Here is an 18,306-nt window from a genome sequence, read left to right on the forward strand (position 1 = left end):
CCGAAATGTGCTTGCTTCAGACAAGGACCGCAAATAGCAATAGCGTCATTCTAAATATTCATTCATTTATTTTACATTATTTTATTATTAATTTCCATACTTGTACTTTTTAAAGCTATTATTCATTCTATATTTTCCTGCTTCTGGCATGAATAGAAATTTGAAAGCAGGTGTAATTATAGAAATAATTATAATCTATATAACTATAAGAGTAATTATAGAAACAGTAATAAATCCGTAGGATGTCTGTAAGGAATATCCAGTTTAATAAACGAAAATTTATTTTAAATGTGTAATTTTCTTCTATAATTTTTGTTCTTAAAAATTTAAAATCTTTTCCAAAAGGATATAAGAATAATGCTTTAATAGAGTTATTTATCAAGCTGAAATTTTTCATATAATTGAGGTCAAATAAAAAAATGATCGCAAACATTTTATAAAAAAGTCTCTAATAATCTGTTCTCTTCATACTAAATATTAGGTATTTGAAGAAAAGTATTAACTGAATGTGTAAGAAAAGTATTAACTGAAAATGAATTTTCGAAATTTGGTGTCATTTTCTGTAATAAATAAATTTTCCTTACCGAGAGAAAATTTTACATAACTGTATTCATTTCAACAGAAATTCCTTATTTCAAAAACTTTATTTCATTCACTTCTATTTTTCATGTAGTTATGGAAGTTTACTGCAGTTTATTGGCCATTGCCCGGGGCATTCAGTTGCATTAAGGAAAAAAAAAATTGGCTTGAAGTGAGTGAAATTCCGTGGAAGGCAAAAAAACGTGTGCAATGTGGAAAGTAGAAATTAATTTTAGATAGAACGACTGAAATGAAACTAAGAAATTAAAAAGCGAAAAATTAAAATTAAAAAAACAACAACTGCGTAATTGTACGTTTACAAAACTAGTGGTAAATTAGAACATCAATCATTAGGTACTTCAAGAAACCTTAAAATCATTAGAAATTCTTCAATTTCTCATGTGTTGGGGAAAAAAATATAAGTTATATTATTCCCTCCAAAAATTAATATTACATTACTTGTTTAATAACATTTTGTAGTGTGAATTTTTTTATTCCATTTATGATTTGATACAAAATTATACTTACAATTATGGCAGATTAATTTTATGAAATTTATATTTTTGTGAGAAATACCGAGCATATAAATAAACGTCAATAAATGTAAAGAAACATAAATAGTTTTTTTTTCTTGTTACAAAATATAAAGAATTTGGAATTCATTATGTATTAATTATAAATAGAAATAATTTGTTCAGCTCCCAAAATTAAATAAAAGGATATAAAGTATTTGGAAATCAAATTCCCATTTTAAATAATTTTTTATGTTTTGTAAGTAATATATGAGCCAATGAGTAAAGATTCTCGCTTGCCAAAACGACAGAGACTATCATTCACACTTAAAAATATTACGACACGGAAAAGCATTTTTTTTTTTTTTTGAAATCTTGATTTTATATTTTTTGCCATTAGCGAAATTCTTTTAAATATATTCTTATATTAAAACATCGTGTAAAATGATATTGATTCACGAAATACATGATCAATTGTATTTGAATTCTAAACAAAATGCATCGACATTTGAAAATTGTAACTATGCTTCAAGCGCATTGTTTTGGAGGGAAAACAGGACACTTAATGAAAAAAAATGACTCATAGGAATGAACTGAAAGTTTGCACAAACCTATGAATTTTTTAAAAAATGAGCAAAAGTTCAAAATTTTATTTTAACTTTTATCATAATTTTATCATTTCATAATTTCAAAATGAGTAGACTAGACTAGTGAGACTTGGTTTCAGTGAAAAAGATGTAGTGTTGAATTTGATGAGAAAAAAGGAAGTAACTATTGGAAATTTTGACATTTGTCCTTATTTCAATTATTTCAATACATAGACGGCCCCAGATGAAATTTTTAATCCAAAAATCTTTAAAAATATGTTAATTCCCACTGAAAGATACTATTTTTATAATTATACGATGAACGATACCAGAAAAAAGCTTTGTAGCTCCTTTTTTTTTTCGTGGCCGTTTGTATATCACCCGGAAATTACTATGAACGAAATCTTTATCTTGAAATTAAATACTAGAACTTTACCAAATTTTAGAGCCAATAGGTCAAAAGAATGAAAGCCAAACTTCATAATCGATTGTCTTCGGTGTACAACAAAATTTAATGCAAAAACGTAAATAGATTTTGAGTACTGCATTATAAGAAAAGCAGTAGCATAAACTGGACAATAGCCTGCAGTATTGGATTCTCTACGATATTATACCACTACAAGCAGTGCGGTAATTTTTCGCAATAGTTCCTTTTGATTGGGTTGCATATACACTATCTGCCTATAAGTAATTGGACACCTGTGATAAAAGAGATAAACATAATTTATTCATATTCAATAGTTGGTAGAGCCTACACCTGAGGCAATTACAGCCTGAATCCTCCGCGGCATGCTTTCCACAAGTGTTTAGATGACGGATAGTGATATTTTCTTCCACTCGCCTTGAAGAAAACGTGCAAGTTCTTTCACTGATTTTGGATGGTTGCTGCACCCCTTAATTCGGCGATCCAACTCGTCCCAGAGGTTTTTTATGATTCAAATCTGGACTCTGGACAGGCCAATCCAGTTGGTTCAACTCATTGTCATCATACCAATCCATGGTGGACCTCGCAACATCGCAAGTGGCGTTGTCATCCTGAAAATAACTATAATCAAACCCGCAAAATTGCCATGTCATCCTGAAAATAACTATAATCAAACCCGCAAAATTGCCATAGCGTAGGAAGCACGTTTCTGTCTAGAGTAGTGGAGTAGGAATCGACGTTGAGCTTACTATGAATTTGGATCAAGACTCCCAGCCCATAGCATGAGAAGCATCCCCATACCATATTTCTACCTTTACTGTAGCCACAATGCATTCTGGCAAGAGACGTTCTTGATGCATATGGCAAACCCATACTCTGCTATTCAACTGGTAGACACTGAATCTTGATTCATCACTCCAGAGAACCTATTTTCACTTATCTATGGTTCAATTTCGACGTTCCTTGCATCACCTCAACCGAGCAGTGCGGTTGGACTTTGTAATTAAAGGCTTATAGGTGGCAGCACGACCATGGAAACCAAGCAAATGTGCTTCCTTGAGGATGGTATTTATCGAAACAACAGTTCTGGAGGCTTGTTGGAACTCTTGAAGTATGTTGATCATTGGTTTGGTGCGGATTTATCTAATTTCTTTGAACAGCACTTGTCGGTCTCTATTTCTTAGTTTCGTGGATTTACTGGGTCAAAGTACATTTCCACAATCACGACTCACCATCCACTTCTTACCCACAAAACCCACTGTCGATTTTGAAATGTTTAACTCGCTAGATATGTCCCTTAAGGATTGGTAATTTCTTTGATATACGACATCATGCCTTACTCGAAGCCAGACAGCTCTGAATTTTGTGGCATCGTGCATGCGATTAATGTCAATGCTGTTTACTACCTGATATTTAAGTACAGAAGGCGTAACATCAACCAGGACCGCCGATGTCTTCGCTTGCATAAGTGTCCAAATACTTACTGGTAGATAGTGTATTAAAAAAATATGTTATAATATTTTTAACAATGGAACGCCTTGTCTCGTTATTAAATGGAGACACTCAATCGCGCGAAACTGTTAATGGAGGAAAAGCATGCAGTGCATCAAATTGTTTCATATTGCATTTATCTCAGCGTTATGTTCCTCGTTTCAACTGAAATGTATTTAAAATCAAACGACAATTCGAATTCCAACTTTTTATTTGATCGAGGTTCAACCGACCCCGCAGCGATTCAATACGAAACTATTTTAATAGCTGATCCCATATCAACAGGGTTAAAGCAAATTTAATCGCTGAAGCCAAATCAGGGCATGGTTACCATTTTTTAATAAAGAGCGCAAACAAAACGGTAACATGACAAATTGACAGAAGATATAGAAAAGAGCATTATATGCATCAAAGTTGCGAATCCTATACCATACTAACCTATATTTAATGATGAACTTTAAAAAAAAATAGAATAGCGAACATAAATTTATCAGGAAGATGCATGACGGAACTAGGAATGCAGTCATTAAGGGTCACCTGTATTCCATCCCCCTCCATTCTTGAGAGAAATCGAAAGCGTCGAACTTCATAATTGAGTTTAAAAGAGAATGGGGAAAAACTTCCAACAGAATTTTCCAGGCGCAACCATTGAACCAATTTCAAACAATTTTATTTCGTGAAAACTTGTAATACAAAGAATGCCTGTCACCTATATTCGTAGGTATGCTTGTCGTCTGCATACATAAATATCCTATCAACCTCTTTTTTGGGAGAAATTACTCCTATAAGCATGAACTGCTTTCTTCTCGATTTCGGGAGATGTTTCAAAATAGAACTTAGGGACAGCATTCAGCCTTAGCAATTGGAATGATTTCGTCAATTTTCTTCACAAACTAAACTGTTTTGTCTCTTTGAAATATTATTAACCAATCACAGTGCTACTATTATTTTGCAACTTTCACTTATATTATTAGAACTATTTTTTATTACATTTTGGTTGTGTTAAGATGCAGTTAATCAATTTTGGTTGACATGACTAAATTATTCTTATGTATTGTAAAGTCTCGATCCAATAACAGGTAGCGTTATGATCAAATTCTTTATTTACAGCTTTATTACATAAAAACAACTCTTTCTCATCTAGGTTAAATGAATGATGCTATTTATAGCACGAAATTTAAACAAGAATAGTTCCTCGAACAAATTTGGAGAAAACGCCTTCACAAGAACAGCTAACAGGCGGTTGGCGTCTCAGGCTACTGCAGGGTTAGCTCTAGGAATCCACCGAATTTCCTTCGGGTTGAATTTTTCTCAGAAGTCCACTTCATACCAAGCTCCTCTCTCCTTCTTCTTCCGAAAAATCTCACCTTTTATCTTTCTCTCAGACTCCACCTTTCCTGTCTACTCCCTGTTACCCAATCACCGTTCAGAACAACCTGAATCGTCTCTGGTCGCCCATGGGAAATGTCCATTGATGATACACCCTCCACAATGGGAAAAATGAAGGACATCTGGAGTGTTTGACACTCTCGCCTTTCGAAGACACGATTTATTTCCCTGGGAAACGCACGTGTGGTTCCTTATCTGGATTAGCACTAATTGGCCAGACGACCGTACTTAAAAGGAGGGTCTTCCATTTGGCAATCTGGAGACACTTAACACTGTGGGAGTTTTGTTGATGAAGAATGGCCCGGAATGTAAATTACCGAGTGTGGAAAAAAGGAATGTCACAGTGGCACCCAGGGAAGAAGCTGAATCATTACAGTATCAAGTGTTTTTGGTAATTATATCTTTGGCGATCATTGGCCTTAATATAGTCATATCGACGAATCTACCCAAAATAAAATGAAGTACTCTTTTAAATTATGACTACTTAATAATGGGGTGCACTTTGATTGGTTTGCGAAATCAATTGGCGACGCAAATTTCTAAAAAGTTATAGATATAAAAATGTTTCTAATTACCAGACACGAATCTGCAGATCCATCGAGACTTCCAGCACATAAATGTCCATCAGTAATCCGAATATCTTTCGCATATGACTTCCTGCATGTTTCCTGATCTATGATGTCAAAAGTCACTTCCATCAAAACATCACTATAAGACCCATCTGAAAAAATATATAATTATAAATGGATTTCCTCCAGTAGTTTTGCTCGTATAAAAACAATATTTAGATTGTATAAGAGCAGGATTAGAAGATAGAAGATAAAGTTTCATGAAAGGATTATAGAGAGATAGGTTACAAAATTCGACGCACAGTAATGCTCAAGAAATAATTAATTATTATATTCGAGTCAATTAGTTAAAGTATATATCAGAGTGAGCTATGTTTATGAAAGGTAAATTCCGTTATGATAAGACCAAAGTTTCTATAATATACTCTTCCTTAAAAGAAAGGAACACACATAGACACATTTAAAACTTTCAATAGTAAGAGATAAATTATTTACGGAAATGGAGATATTGATCTCGGGACATCTGTTTGAAATTTAAACGATCTAGATCTAAATTTGATTTTGTTTACATTAATTGAAAACCGTCGTTGAATCATAGATCTCTGTGTTTTTACCATCTTATCATGCTTTCTATTTGGAAGATTGCATATGACTTTTGCGTGAATAAATACCACCCAAAAGAAGTCATTTTTCTACTTTTTAGCCATTTCGATTCAACTCCTTATGAAATATTAAGAAACTGGATGAGATTTTAAAGTATATTATTACAGTATATCAGCAGAGAAGGACAAATGAGAATTTTAAAAGTTTCATGATCATATGCTTGATTACGGGCAGTTACATATGTAAAAGAAAGATAGCATAATCACTGCTCAGATAAGAATCTGTTTCTTCATAATTCAATCTGTCATGTTCGTACTCGAAGTGATTGTCCGTAGGCAAATGTGTAAGAATAAGCAAATAAAAGTGTAAGAATAAGCAAATTTCCATTTACCAATGTGTACTACTTTTCTATGTATATATCTTCGAAGAAATCAAGTTAACTCACAACAACTTGCATGAACTTACTAACGGATGTCAATCCGAATCCAGTGACTGTAGCAATCTTCCAGGAAAGATCAATATTCCGCAGATAGTTGTAAGGAAGGCAGACGGGGGAAGTGCTATTCGAGAATGGAACGGACTGGTTGAGTCGAAGGACTGCAATGTCATTCGTATGAATTCTAGGATCATACCTTTCATGAATTCGGACGGCATCCACACCGACGTCGGTAGCACCAGGCTCGTTGTCAATGCTCAGGTTGTGAGCACCCAACCTGATCAGGAGTCGGCTAGGGACAATACTGTTGAGGAGAGAGAAATAAATGAATAACATTAGAAAAATATATTCTTTAGTCAACGAATCACTGCCCTGGACTGTATAATCTAGAAACTGATTTTCAGAAGTATGATGTCTTTTTGACAGCTGATACAAGGAAATTGCCTCCGGAAACAACGTGACAAAACACACACACACACACACACACACACACACACACACACACACACACACACACACACACACACACACACACACACACACACACACACACACACACACACACACACACACACATACACACACATAAACACGCGCGCGCGCGCGACAATATCGTCTCTCAAAGGTCAAGATACCGTGTCTCTTAAAGAGGTAATATATAACATATGAATTTTTGCTCATTGAGTATCTTTATACAATATGACAATTGACTATTATCCCTTGCTAAATTCCCTAATAGCTAGCTAGTATCAATTCAAGCAGCAGTTTTTGCAATTAATGTTTGTAATATCTTTTTTCTCGACTACAAGATTGTAAATTTTCTTCATTATACTTCAATTACTTCGTTTCTGTGCACCTTTTAGTGACTTTCTTGCGGTAGCGTTCTCCGCTTTGAGGATCAATTAATACTCCAACTTTAAACTCCCTCTTCTGAGTGATGATTGAATCCTGGATTACTGCTGTATGGGTTTTTGAAATCTTACTGTATCTAATTCATTTATATAAGTTCATGAAAAGACACGTGATAAAGTTGGTAAGAGACCTTAAAGCATCTAGACAATACTTTAGGTAAAAGTCTGACTTAGCTCTAGAAATGCGTGCCACCAATGGCGTTGCAACAGCAAATACATGTAGTAAGTGCTTTCCCTCTAATATTTTCAGGCTAAATTGTACCAGAAAAACTTAACGACCTGTTTGCAAGGAAACCTCCGGCATCCAATCAAACTGCAAAGAGCAATTTTCTGCTAAAGTGGATTAGAACATTGTATCGGCTTTTAAATATGCTAGCTATGAATGCAACCAAAAAGTCAAAGATGTTCTGCTTTAGTTTTATCAGCTATACTCTACCTTAATACAGTCAGTCACTTATGGGCATATATAAGAGAAGATGGCGTTTCGTTAACATCTAATTACCTTAAAAGTAAAGGTGTGTTAATAGCATGTAATTAGTTCGTGATGTGACATAAAATATGGAAAATAAAAACAATAAAAGTGATTTCAGATGGAAAGTAAGATGAGTATATTTGGTCAACTAGTAAACGGTTAGTGAAAACTTCCTATTAGAATTTGATTACGTAAATAATAAATTTAATATTTTAACAAAGAAATTTCTTATTAAAATGTAAACAGACCATTCATTTCATTAATAGTTGTAATATCAAGTTACACCACCAAAGTCATCAGCTGCGTTAGATGTAGGCGGTTCAGCTAAGTATTAAATAAGGGTTGAAAGATATGTAAACTTATACAAAGTCAACTGGAATAGTACTCACGGTGTAATAGTATTTCTTTTCACCACGCAGTGTGCAGCCGTAACCACGTGCCTTGCAGTCACCAGGACTCCACCGCAGTCTGATTTCTTGGAGCCACTTTTCTTGACTTCAAAAATAACCGCCTAAACAAAGAAATAGGACAGAATTCCATCACGGAGATCTATTAAAGAATATCTTTTCATGTTTTATGGAAGAACTATTTTTTAAATATTTTTAATTTTTCCCCTACAACATGCTTCAGTTGCAGTTATACTGATATTTTCTTGAATGTCTAAATTATGTAGGAAAAACTCATTAACCTTCTTATTCAGTGATTTTGGTGAAGAAACAAAAAAAAAAAAAGTGCCCTCCTTTCTTTCCTAGCATTCATAATATTTACAAAGTTTTGAAAATGCTCTTAGAATTACTATTTTTATTTTACTGCTATAATCTGTCCATTAAAGTGAATGATTAAATTGAACACGAAAAATGAAGCGGAAAATTAAGTGATTAAAGTATAAAGAAATTTCTTAAATGGGGGGGGAGGGAAGAAAAATCCTTATGGTCCACTGGTAAGGCAATTGTACCAGCCTAAAGTAAAACGGAGAATTTTACTAGTACAGATCTTGTATTACCTGTAGCATAACAGTAAATGGATTCAGTAAGCATTATCATCAGTAATATACCTAAAAGAAACTCTGGAAGCAGTTGCATGTTATATAAGTTATGACCTTATAAAAATGGTACAATATTCTTCGTGAAACATAATTAATGTTTCTGTGCAAATTTAATTTCTGAACTCGATTTTTAAAATTTTAAATTCTCAACTTTTTTAGAATTTCTCATTTTTTTTTTTATTTTTACATATTGAAGAAATTTGTGTATTTAATTTACTGAAATTAGAGCTTTTCCGAGGCATTACAGGCATATTTGATGTTTCTGGTGTTGTTATTCAAATTTTATGCTTGATATATTCAGTAAATGGGACAGCAAGTTAATATAAAGGATTTTTTGAAATTTATGTAATGACATATTGGCATTTGGAAAGCGGAAGAAAATTCGAACTTTGGTCATCTACTCGCCATCCAGGGCCAGCTTCCTTTCTCAGCCTCTTGACCACCGATTACTTGATTGACCGTAAAGAGTGTCCAACCACAATCTAAAAGTAATGCTCTAATATAGTTTGATTCAAAATGTATAGTTTTAAAAACTTGGTTTAAACAAAGTTGAAATAATTTCAAAATTTTCGAGCAGGCAAAAAAAAAAAAAAAAAAAAAAAAAGCAATAAACAAATTAGTAATATCACCTTGACTGCAAAAGATCGTTAAGAGTTTTATGTTACTCCATTTATGAAAATAGCTCATGTTACAAAATAGTGCGAATACACATGTACATCCATTTCTATGAATAAGACGAAGAATATTTTAGAAACCAAAATTATTGTTAGCAGTCTTATTATCTAAAGTTTCTTTAAATAGAATTACTTCTTTTAATTTTTTGTCGGATATACAGGGTGTTTATAAAGTCCCGGACCCATTTTGATGTTTAATAACTCATAAAATAATAAAGATAGATTAAAATTAATAACATAAATGGTTAAATAGACTCAAAAAGTTTCATGACCCTTGTCAATGAACTTCCACGTGTGCCCCCTTCGTCGCACGGAGAATATCAAGTCGATAGTCAATTTCACGCCAGGTAGCGACAAGCATGTCGGCATCCACAGAGCCATTTGCGCACATTATGGCGATTAACAATGCCAGAAACATGAAAGGATGCTTCATCGGAGAACATTATGCTCTTCAGAAAATCAGCAGCATCTTCTATCCTCCTTAGCATATCTGTTGCAAAGGCCATCCTCCTAGGCCTATCGTTCGGTTCCAAAACTTGAACAATTTGAACTTTGTATGCATGCAGTCTTAATTTTTTCTTAATAACCTTGTACACCGTCGAAATTAGCATATCCAATTCTGTTGCCGCTGATCTCACAGATATTCTAGGATTGTGTAAAAATGTCTCTCTGACACGCTCAACATCAAAATCACTTGTGCAAGGACGTCTGGAACGTTTCTTATCTGCGATACTTCCAATTTCTAGAAAATTCTTTTTCCTCCGCAAGATGCTGTTTTTGGATGGAGGATATTTTTGGTAAATTCTTCTGAAATTTCTCTGTGCTTGCACAATCGATTTCATTTCTATGAACCACCATAAAATCTGTCCTTTCTCTTGTGGTGTACGCATTCTCCTTAATATCCACTCGAATAAAACATCACATACAAAAGTACTACATAGAACAAACACATCAAAAGTAAACATAACATTGCAATAGTTGCCAAAAACAAAAGAGAGAAAAATGCAATTAATAAGCAGACAATATTTAGAAAAGTACAGATATTTAGACTGGAAAATGAAATTATCTGAAAATAACCACACGTGCAGACGATATTTACAAAAGTAAAAATATTCAAACCTGAAAAGGAAAATATATGAGTTATTCCATCAATAAATGCCATAAGTTTGTTTATATCTTTATTATTTTACGAGTTATTAAATATCAAAATGGGTCCGGGACTTTATAAACACCCTGTATAATAAAGTCAGTCTAATACCTTATTTTAGGTTAAAGGTTCCGAATTTCGTGTGTCTCTGCCTATTAGTACTAAGTGAGATAATAAATAATAAACTAAAAGAAAATATTATGAAAATGAAATTATTAAAAAATATTTGGTAATAATATTCAGTTTCAAATTTGTTTTTCGAACTATTACAATAGAATGACTTTGTAGAGCTCTTCAATCTTAAAAAGATGTCATTCAGGAGAAAAAAGTAATGATAGACAAAGAGACAGTATATAAGTTTAAAAGTGCAAAAATATAATAAAATTTATAAAATAAATGAAAAACATAAAAGTTATTTTTATATAAAAAATTCAATTTGCAGGAAAAAAAAACATCGATTTTCTAGATGGTGTGGTGCATTTTTCTGAGCTAGATTAATTTTTCTATTATCTTATTGCCATCTTTAATCCCAAAAAGGAATGCATACAGTCCTTGAAAGCACGTTAGAAAGTTTCAACAATTTACATATTCTTAAAAGCTGTAGTTCACTTGATCAATAGAAACCTTCAGTACCTCTTTTTCGTGACCATGGCTAGTAATAGTTGGCTAATTGGTCATAATCTTAGTTAGAAATAGTTAACTTGCTGGTTTATGATTTTGGATATCAATAGCTGGCTATTTGGTTCATGTTCTTGGCTAGCAATATTTGACTTCTTAGTTATGATCTCGGATAGAAATAGTTAGCTGGTTGGTTTATGATCTTGGATATCATTAGTTGACGACTTGGTTCATGTTCTTAGCCAGATCAACCGACATAAGTTTATATAGTTTATATATTTCATAAGCTTTATGTAATACAAGCTTAGAAAAAGCTCTGAATACCATTAATGATCAGATTTTTATTCGCAGAGTTTCACTTATGAGAGTGTGGTGCAAAGAAGAAGCAGAAATTTTTTCTATTATTGAACTTAGAAGTTGTGTAACAACTCAACTCTACCTAGTATATTGGCTTGTATTCTAAAGATTTGAAATATTCGTTAGCGCTACCTCTGTTAATCTACGATCGTTATATTTAAACGTTTTAAAATGTAAATTAAATGTAAATATTAAATGTATATGTCGTCTTACTTTGGATAGAATTACTTTAACAAGAATTATTACTACTTTAGAATTATTATTACTTTAACAAATGTATGACAGCACGACTTTTTCAGTTTCGCTTTAGTCATGACATATCTGGTGACCTCGGACGATGAACCTTCAACCTTCGTACAGCTGTTGTGGCGCCATCTACCCACAACTAAAGTCGTCAAATTCACTTGACGCAGCCACAGCATCAGCAACCACTCACCCACACACGCTCGCCATAACGCTTGGCGCTACTCAAATGAGTATAGGCGCAGTAGAATCAACAGCTAATACATCACCACTCATAGCCATATCGTTCGACTCACTGGAGGGAGAATCTGTGGTGAAAGCTTATAAGCCAGTTAACAGCCACGCTACCCGAGCAATTGCTTTCGTATCGTGGTCATGTTACTGGAATACGAACCACAAGATCCCAGGTTCTATCTTCGCTCACCCCAATTCGCCACAAGAGTGTTCTACTTCATAGTATAGTGGAAAAAATCGGGTATTCATTTTAGAAACCTTTTTGTCTACCTAATTTGGCAATTTTCGGAATTCGGCAAAGACTTATGCTTTTCGTAACAAAATCACAGGCCTTTATTTACCTAAGTCGTTTTATTTTTTGAGTTATCGGCGCTTTCTTCCCAAGATTGTATAGACAGACAGAGGTCAATCTTTTGATGAATTTGGTTCAAAATTTGATAAGGATCTAAGCTTTAGCCACTATAATTGTGAATCACATTTCATTTATCCAAGTCTTTGTATTTTTGAGCTATTGCGTTTCTCTACATGCTAAAGTTTAGAGATACGATCCATCTCCCGATCGATTTGGTTTAAAATTTTAAAAGTATTTTCGATTCAAATACTAAATTTGTGCACTAAATTTTATTTATCTAGTTCTTTACATTCTGTAAATACCATTCCCACTTGTACTCAGATAGTCAGACAAGATTTCTTGTGAACAGATTTTAAACAAAATTTGATAGAAATCGATAAGCATACTAAATTTCGTCTATCTGTCTCAAGCATTTTCGTCCATCTGTGTCAAGGCATTTTCGACTATCTGTCTCTAGGCGTTTTCGTCTATCCGTCTCAAAGCGGATTCACAGATAGATGAGCACAATTCTAAAAATGTGTTTTTTCGGATTCAGAGCAGCCGATTCAATAGAATCTAGAATTCGACATTTCTGTCGATAATAATGCTTTCTTTTTGTACATTTCGTATACGAGAAAGTAAAAAATAATAATAAATATAATTATTTTCTTCCATCTTAAATATCATTATAATAAAAAGAACTCTACAGTAATCCAATAGTATTGAAAGACAAATCCTATAACATCAATCACTATAGATAATTACTTCAGGAGAGGCTAAAAATATAACAGCTTAAAATCAGCTAAAATTAACGTTTTAGTCGGAAAATTACTTAATAGTAGGATAAAAATGTAGCAAAAATATAAAATAAAGTTCTTGATTTTTTTCCATATAAGTAATATAAGTAATTGATAAGTTTTCTCATTCACCAATAAATTATTCGCTATAATGTTCTTGATTATAACTTTCTTTCAATATTACACTGTTCAGAAAGATTTCAATAATTTAAAATTTTTTGTACTCGATGTCATTAATGATACAGTTTTGTTTATGATCGTATATCTCAGGCGTTACATTTCATCGACTAAATTACAGATCTTAGAATGCGATCGTAAATAAAATTCTATCATTAATTGCATCGAACAGTAAAAAATTCAAAATTAACTTTGTAATTTTCCCAGAAAGATGAAATATAGAAAGCATGCAGGCGTAAACCACAAGAGACCGCGATTCGTACAGAACTTTGTCTATACAGAGGAACATTTTATATTAAATCGGTAAGGTCTTACCCTTTTGCAATTGTTTTTTATCGTTTTTTTTGTTTAAGGTTTTGAGATAAAATCATTAAATCTCAAAATGAATTGTTAGAACTGCTGCAATTAACTAAGATGAAAGCAAATATCCACTTTACTATTGGTAGGCATTATTTGTACTACTCCAGCTTTATCACTGGAAACATAATTTAGTTACATAATGATATTACGACACATCATGTAAACATATTTATAAGGAATGTACCAACATTTGCACAAAGAGTGAAATTGGTAGCCTTCTATGCTTTTTCAGTTGAATGCTTTAATCTCATTTTTTTGATAAAGTCTTTAACTTCCAAAAATCACTATCAAAAGCTCTGCAATTATTCTGAAATGGTGCTGCAGGCTCATTTTATTGAAGGCAGGCATTAATATTATAACTTTGAGGAAGCGTCATTTTGCAATCAAAGATATCGATATTCAATATATACACATTCGTAAGACTTATGCTAAAAATTGGTGGAGAGTGTTTTATGATTTAATTATGCCTTTTTATTTCAATAATAATACAGGATTTCCCACAAGGTATGCAGCTTCTAATATTTACAGATTCGGATAGAACACATCACGACGAGTATTTTGGTGTATAACATGTGGAGTCCCCGAATATAGCGTCATAGTCTAATTAAAGTGTGAAGCTTGTGTCTTGAAAACTTCAAAAAATGGGGGGGGGGCGGGAACCAAGGTGAAAATCAAGGTTTATTGTGAATATTCAATGCAACAGATTTTCGAAATGTCAACCGTTTCAACAAATGATATGGCGAAGTCTAGAAAAGAAGTTCGCAGTTGCTTTCAGCAAACCATCTGTTCCAATTTCCTTGATCTCGGCTTCAATTACTACTTTTTAGTCGTCCAATGTTGGGGGCTGTGTGAGATACATTGTGTCTTTCAGACGTCTCCATAAAAAGTCGCACGGGCTAAGATCCGGCGAGTTAGGTGGCCACTCTATACCATTGCCTGTTCTCATAACGGAATCCAACACGATCAGTCTATCGCGGAAATGTTCTGCTAAGACACCGACGTTTCGCTTAATGAGATGAGATCTAGCACCGTCTTACATAAACTAATAACCGCTTATTGTGTTTATGCCATGCAAGAATCGGATGACACTGTCATTCAGCACGTCAAAATAAGTTTCACCGGCGATATTTTCAATAGAACAAACTGGCCCAATGACGCCTTCGGCAGAAAACGCACATCAAACTGTGAGCCTAAGTGGGTTCAGTGGCAGAACTATTGCATGATGAAAATTTTCAGGTGCCCAGAACTTCCAGATCTGTTTGTTAACATATCCTTGGAGGTGAAACTGCACCTCGTTTCTGAACCAGATCTGATTAAAATCAATTTCATCACATTCAACCTTATTAAACATCGTGCCTGCAAAATCAAACCTCCTTAAACCACCCAAATCGGTCAATGGTGATTGATTTGAATTTTATAAGGGAACAGAACCGTATAAGAATTTGCTTATTCACTTACAGACGCTGTTTATCTACCATTGGTTGCCGCAAATTTCCATAGTCACCTAGGGAAGCTTTCGTATTGTGCAATCGTCATATGCATCGCAATTTGGAATACAAACTGTCGGATTCGTAACTAACGTCCTTCTCTTTATTAGACTATGAAGTTATATTCGGGGACTCCACATGTTATACATCAAAATATTCATCTTGATATATTCTATCCGAATCTGTAAATATTAGACGCTGAATACCTTGTAGGACACCCTGTAGAAGTTATAAAAAGCAACATTAATTACTGATAAAATATATAGAAATAGAAATTCAGTCACAAACAGCAATCCGGCGATAATGATGATATGAAAACATTACAAATTAATACACCATTTAATGAATCAACATTTTTGATTGAAGATTTCGTCATCAAAAATTTTGACAAAGCAATCTCTTTCAAGGTAGTCATTCAATTTATGAAATGCAACATTAAATTTAAACAAAATTGAAATTTTCTGTTGTAAATTTCAAGTTATTATGTGTGGGCATTTTTATTTTGCAATATCAATTTTGATTAATGATAATTGAGTTTTTAAATTATAGTTAATCACACTAAAGGAATTGAACTATCCAAAATATTTTGAAAAAAAAAGATTAAGATCTCTGTGATAATTAATTTTTAATAATGTGTTTAAAAATAAAAAGAGATAGTGGTAATTCAGAATCTAAATACAAACATTTCGAATTTAGAAAGTTCTTGGATGTTTTATATTTTTCACTGCCCCGATTTCAAGCCAGTTCCCATAATTCAATAATATTCGATGTCACGTATTCTCTGTATTATATCTGGACAATGATTTTCGATGGAACGAACACCATTCCCAAAACATCATGTTCTCACATGATTAAAAAAAAATTCCATGCTTACCATCTGGCAAAAAACTGGGCTTTTCACTACTGTTACCCGGTGATCCAGAAAAATTGGCAATAGGTGTGGTGAGGACCAGACTATCCTCGGTAGTTGTGGCTATCGTTCCGAAGTTGTTGTACATTTGAGGAATCGTATCTCTATGAGAATTTGAGACATATCTTTGACGAGATGAGGGACAACATATCTTTGGCTGAAAGCCGACAAAACCGCACACATAAGGCCTAAGCTGATCCCAGCTTTTAATTTTTTTATTTATGGATATGCACTTCGTCCAGTACGTGCAAGTTCCTTTCTTCCTTTCTGGAGTCTTGCAGCTACCATCAAGAAGATGCCTGCTATTTTTTTCGAATATGACTGAAAGAGAATTTTAAACAATGATTCGGTGAAGTCTTTCATTAAATTAGTGCACACATATGCATACATAAATCAATGCATACCATTAATATATAAAATGAAGCAAGTGATGTATTTGAAACTGAACCAAAAATGAAACTCTTGCATTTAGACAATTAATGAGATGGAGAAACGATAAAAATATGTAACAATGACTCATTCTATACCTTTAAAATAAATATACTAGGTGGGCAAAAAGTCCGTAAAAACTTTAAAAATTCATAAAACTTGTAAAATTAAGCAAAATAAAAAACGGTTTACAGATTTAGCATCGATAAATCACGGAATTTTTTTAGGTAAGAAAAAAAAATTAAAAAAAAAAAAACGATACGTGGTGTTTCGTACATAAATGAAAGAATAGACACGCAAATAACAAAAATAATGTTATCAAATCATTTATTATTGCAACATGTGTTCGACATGCCCACCACCACAAGTGATTACCCATTGCAGGCGTGTCACAAATCCAGCAACGGCAGAGTGCAGCATGTTCGGCTGTATGCAAGACATCTTTCGGCGAATTGAATCTTTCAATTCCGACAGATTGGATGGACGGGATCGACACACCCGGGATTTAAAATTTATCCATGGCCTAAAGTCTGATGATATCATATCTGGTGACCGAGAAAGCCATGGAAACTTGCAACGTCTAATAATGATTCTCTCTTCCCCGAATATCTCTATTAGGAATTCTTCGACTGGAATAGCAGTGTGACTTGTTGCTCCATCTTGCATAAATGTAACAGCAGAAAGCGCATCTTTCCCTCTCAAACATGATACAACCTTTTCGCACAGAAACGTTAAATAATACTGAGAACTTTCTGTTCAACGTTTTCCACCCATTTACCAGACACTGTGTTTCAAAGAAGAAGGGTCCTATGATGAAGTAACCTATAAGCACATATCACACTGTGACTTTGGGAGGATGCAGTGGTTTCCCAGCTTACACTAGTGGATTTGACGTGGCCCAGATGCGACAGTTATATGTACTAACGTCGCCATGGAGCGAAAAATGAGCTTCATCTGTCCACAAGATGTTAAAGACCTAGGAGGGATCTTGTTCAATTTTGGTGAGAGTCCACCTTGTAAATTCTCTCCCTACAGTATCCAAGACTGTAATTTGTATGGATACTGATTAAGAACTCAATGAAGAATGTTGCGTATCGAAGTTTGTGGTAATCCCAAGTGTCTGCCAGCTTCTAGTGCACTGCTAGTCCCTGCCGCGGTTTCAGAAGCTAATGGTTCCGTTTTGGTTTCAACGCACCCCGAACGTGTCTGCCTTAGCCTTGATCATCCGGACCTAACACGATCTTCCAGCGATCCAGCTTCCTCAAAGCGCTAAACAAGATTTATGAAGCCTGATTGTTAAAGGATCGTTCCCATTCTTTACGCTTTTCTGAAGTCGGAACTCACGCAGTGCAACAGTTGCTGATTTCTGTTTCAGGAAAAACATCTTTACCAACAAAGTTTTATCTTTTTTTCCACATAGCATGCAACGGGAAACTTATTCATGAATCAAGAGCGTAAGTATTTATAATCGCCTGTCTCATTTGCATATTTCCAAACAAGTCATTCATCCCAGCTCCACCTATC

General features: G+C 33.9%; 1 protein-coding gene across 1 annotated transcript in view; it reads right to left on the minus strand.

The window, feature by feature from the left end:
* The window catches only part of LOC129972406 (proclotting enzyme-like), a 36,959-nt gene that overhangs the window by 7,839 nt on the left and 10,814 nt on the right, over window positions 1-18,306 (minus strand). The window contains exons 3-7 of the mRNA XM_056086531.1: window positions 16,318-16,674; window positions 9,424-9,500; window positions 8,363-8,484; window positions 6,620-6,894; window positions 5,558-5,703 (exon numbers count right to left, since the gene is read on the minus strand). Coding sequence (XP_055942506.1) covers window positions 5,558-5,703; window positions 6,620-6,894; window positions 8,363-8,484; window positions 9,424-9,500; window positions 16,318-16,674 — 977 coding nt within the window. The remainder of the gene's footprint in view (window positions 1-5,557; window positions 5,704-6,619; window positions 6,895-8,362; window positions 8,485-9,423; window positions 9,501-16,317; window positions 16,675-18,306) is intronic.

The sequence above is a fragment of the Argiope bruennichi genome, chromosome 6 (genome assembly GCF_947563725.1).
Source record: "Argiope bruennichi chromosome 6, qqArgBrue1.1, whole genome shotgun sequence".
NCBI classification, from domain to species: Eukaryota; Metazoa; Arthropoda; class Arachnida; order Araneae; family Araneidae; genus Argiope; species Argiope bruennichi.